Source organism: Pollicipes pollicipes, unplaced genomic scaffold (genome assembly GCF_011947565.3).
Source record: "Pollicipes pollicipes isolate AB1234 unplaced genomic scaffold, Ppol_2.1 Scaffold_7242;HRSCAF=8673_pilon_pilon_pilon, whole genome shotgun sequence".
NCBI classification, from domain to species: Eukaryota; Metazoa; Arthropoda; class Thecostraca; order Pollicipedomorpha; family Pollicipedidae; genus Pollicipes; species Pollicipes pollicipes.
In genome coordinates this window covers 151,081-154,907 of record NW_023597041.1, presented here as the reverse complement: position 1 = coordinate 154,907, position 3,827 = coordinate 151,081, and the positions used below count along the sequence as shown (strand labels likewise).

Genomic DNA, 3,827 nt, shown 5'->3' with positions numbered 1-3,827 from the left:
GAGACGCAGACGAGGGGACGTGGCGACCCGGTAACGCGAGGATGAGGAGCATGGAGACGGCGTCATGATGGAATGATGGAGACGCAGACGAGGGGATGCGGCGACCCGGTAACACGGGGATGAGGAGCACGGAGAAGGTGTCATGATGGAATGATGGAGACGCAGACGAGGGGGCGTGGCGACCCGGTAACGCGAGGATGGGGAGCATGGAGACGGCGTCATGATGGAATGATGGAGACGCAGACGAGGGGACGTGGCGACCCGGTAACGCGAGGATGGGGAGCATGGAGACGGCGTTATGATGGAATGATGGAGACGCAGACGAGGGGACGCGGCGACCCGGCAACACGGGGATGAGGAGCATGGAGAAGGTGTCATGATGGAATGATGGAGACGCAGACGAGGGGATGCGGCGACCCGGTTACACGGGGATGAGGAGCACGGAGAAGGTGTCATGATGGAATGATGGAGACGCAGACGAGGGGAGGCGGCGACCCGGTAACACGGGGATGAGGAGCATGGAGACGGCGTTATGATGGAATGATGGAGACGCAGACGAGGGGACGCGGCGACCCGGTAACGCGAGGATGGGGAGCATGGAGACGGCGTTATGATGGAATGATGGAGACGCAGACGAGGGGACGCGGCGACCCGGTAACGCGAGGATGAGGAGCATGGAGACGGCGTCATGATGGAATGATGGAGACGCAGACGAGGGGACGCGGCGACCCGGTAACACGAGGATGGGGAGCATGGAGACGGCGTTATGATGGAATGATGGAGACGCAGACGAGGGGACGCGGCGACCCGGTAACGCGAGGATGGGGAGCACGGAGAAGGTGTCATGATGGAATGATGGAGACGCAGACGAGGGGATGCGGCGACCCGGTAACGCGAGGATGAGGAGCACGGAGACGGCGCCATGATGGAACGCCGGCGGCGGAGAGGCTCGTTTTAACATGGTTGTTTGTTACGTTGTCCCATATAGAAGCCACATGGCGGGGCCGCTCTGTTCACTACTTTGCTTGACATCACGTATTGGCACGCAGAACCGCCCAGCGAAGAATGCTGTTGAGCCCTTTTGTTGACTTTATTGTTGAGATGTAAACGTATTCGCGCCAGTGGAAGTGCGGCATCCGCAGCAGCCCTGATACGTTTCCCAGAGTGCTGTGTGGTGGACGTGATACACACACCGTCAGGCTGGTCGCGCAGGGGCGATGGCCTTCCATCCCGACAGACCATACAAGGGACGGCTGTCAGACACGTGATATTGCTGGCTGTGTGGAACACCGTGGCTGTTGGACGATTCCAGGCGAAGCCGGGCCAAGTCCTGGCCCAAGCCTCTGCCGACTGGCTCGCGATGACGTGGGGCTCTCTTCCTATGCTGCTGCCGGCGTTTTGCAGACAAAATACAGGTTGGTGGCGCAATCGGCGTTGACCCACTCCCCGCAGCGGCTGTTTAGCTGGTCGGTGAACGTGGCACACTCCATGTCATTGTCGACGGGGAACTCGGCCAGCCAGAACTGGAAGTCCTCCCGCGTCTTGTCCTCCCAATGCCAGTCGTCCTGTTCCCGTTTGTTGAGGCCCAGCCAGGCGGTGTGCTTGTTGGTGACGTTGTCGAAGACGAAGGCGTTCTCCCACATCGAGTGGATGCTGGCCAGTTCAACTGGATGGTTTGCGGTCGACATCTGTTTGCAGGCGTGACTGGCTGCGTCCCAGCTGGAGGCGTAGTCGGAGACCCAGTAGCACGCGATGTCGCTCAGGTCCACTTTGTTCGGAAGTGCCAGCCATCCGCCGGTACCTGGGCACGTCTGGACACTCGCTAGAACGGGGATCCACGTTAATACCGACGTGGCATGACATATATTGCCCGCCGTAATCCTGCTGAGGTCTGTCTGTCTGTAACACATACCACATGACAGTGCGAGAGACGCGCGCCACTTGCCCAACCGAAAATAGTGTATTTAGGGGCAGTCTCGGAAATGCCAATTTACCTGCCACAAAACCTGCTTAAATTTAGTGAGTTACGCATCGGCGGTGGAAAGTCTAGGGTGGAGCAAACAAAGTCCGCGTTGTGCCCTGTCCATGTCCTGTCCGTGTCCTGGTCTTTGGTTTAATGCAGTTTCAAAAGTTCAGTGAAGAGGCTACCATTTGCCCCCTCCCCCCCCCCCCCACCCCAAGTGAAATCGATCATTCCTGACGACGCCAGCTGCTAGAGCGGCATTGTGTTAAGACATCCTGACGAGCTAACCAAAAGTTCTACACTTTCCAAAACAACCAAACTGTGTGATTTTAAATGAACCGACCGTATTTCTGAGCAGACATGATGGGCAGAAGAGAGGACCATACTAGAACCACACACGCAAAGAGGACCATACTATGTCGTATAGTTTAACTTAAAGGGAGTGTACGACATTTGCATGAGGTTCTGAGCTGAAATAGCCATCCTGAAGAGCATCCGGTGCAGTTCCCATCCATGCCCTTCTTAACACCTGAACCCCTCTAGCTTCTGAGCTAAACGCCCGCAAAGATGTCCGGACTTTGCCGTGCAGACTATTGCAAGGTCACCCAGGCACCCATGACGCCGTAATAATAACATTTTAGTCCTGTCATTCCATTGGCCATACGGTGATCAAGACAAAGAACAATATAGCTGTCGAGTCGTTAATATCTCGTGATCGCGAGCACGATCTCCAGATAGAACGACCGTAAACTGGCTGTCAATCAATGCTGTGCCGGATACGATCTCCAGATATAACGACCGTGAACTGGCTGTCAATCAATGCTGTGCCGGATACGATCTCCAGATAGAGCGGCCGTGGACTGGCTGTCAATCAATGCTGTACCGTATACGATCTCCAGATAGAACGACCGTGAACTGGCTGTCAATCAATGCTGTGCCGTATACGATCTCCAGATATAACGACCGTGAATTGGCTGTCAATCAATGCTGTGCTGGATACGATCTCCAGATAGAACGACCGTGAACTGGCTGTCAATTAATGCTGTGCCGGATACGATCTCCAGATATAACGACCGTGAACTGGCTGTCAATCATTGCTGTGCCGGATTCGATCTCCAGATAGAGCGACCGTGAACTGGCTGTCAATCAATGCTGTGCTGGATACGATCTCCAGATAGAACGACCGTGAACTGGCTGTCAATCAATGCTGTGTCGGATACGATGACGCAATCAAACAATGACGTACTGAGGCGCATATTTACTAATTAGAAAAACGTCGTTGTCTCGAGCAGTCTTTCCGTTTAAAGGTATACCAATGGTTATAATCGAGCATACTTCGCCATATATGATGCTTCTTTCAATATCTTCAAATGCGGAACATTCCCTTTAAGTTTGCAGCAATAGCTTGACAGCACAACCCCTTACTGATGTGGCTGAATATGCGCCATAGATGGCACCATGATTTCACGATCTGCCCGTCGCTTACGCATGGAAGTGTCACTCACCAGACGGCGCCGCCAGTACCGCTCCCAAAATCAGCAGCCGGATCATCTTGGAACACGGCGCGGTTAGGCTCGCCTTCAAACGATGTGAGACGCAGCGACCCAGCTCAGGCTCCGGACGGGCCGGCGGCTGCCCATTTATAACTTTCCGTTTCACGTGGCTATCAGCACCCTCGAGCCTCGGACGCGCGCCGTCGACACTTGCGGCCGCTCGCGTGGGACGGGGCCATATGCTACACCGACCACGTGCGGAGGGATGGCGTCGTCACACGTGCGCATGAGCAACCGGCGTCCGGTTCTCACCTATCAGATGACATCTGCGTTGATCTCGCAACCTTTGCGACGAAGCGGCATCCCTTTGG

General features: G+C 55.3%; 1 protein-coding gene across 1 annotated transcript; it reads right to left on the bottom strand.

Moving 5' to 3' along the window:
- Positions 1–1,071: 1,071 nt before the first annotated feature.
- On the bottom strand, positions 1,072–3,587 carry LOC119110863 (lectin BRA-3). The gene is made up of 2 exons (XM_037234738.1): positions 3,469–3,587; positions 1,072–1,822 (listed from the first exon to the last, which is right to left on the bottom strand). Exons 1-2 carry the CDS (start codon positions 3,512–3,514, stop codon positions 1,380–1,382), a joined length of 489 nt encoding a protein of 162 aa, XP_037090633.1. The 5' UTR covers positions 3,515–3,587; the 3' UTR covers positions 1,072–1,379.
- Positions 3,588–3,827: the final 240 nt, after the last annotated feature.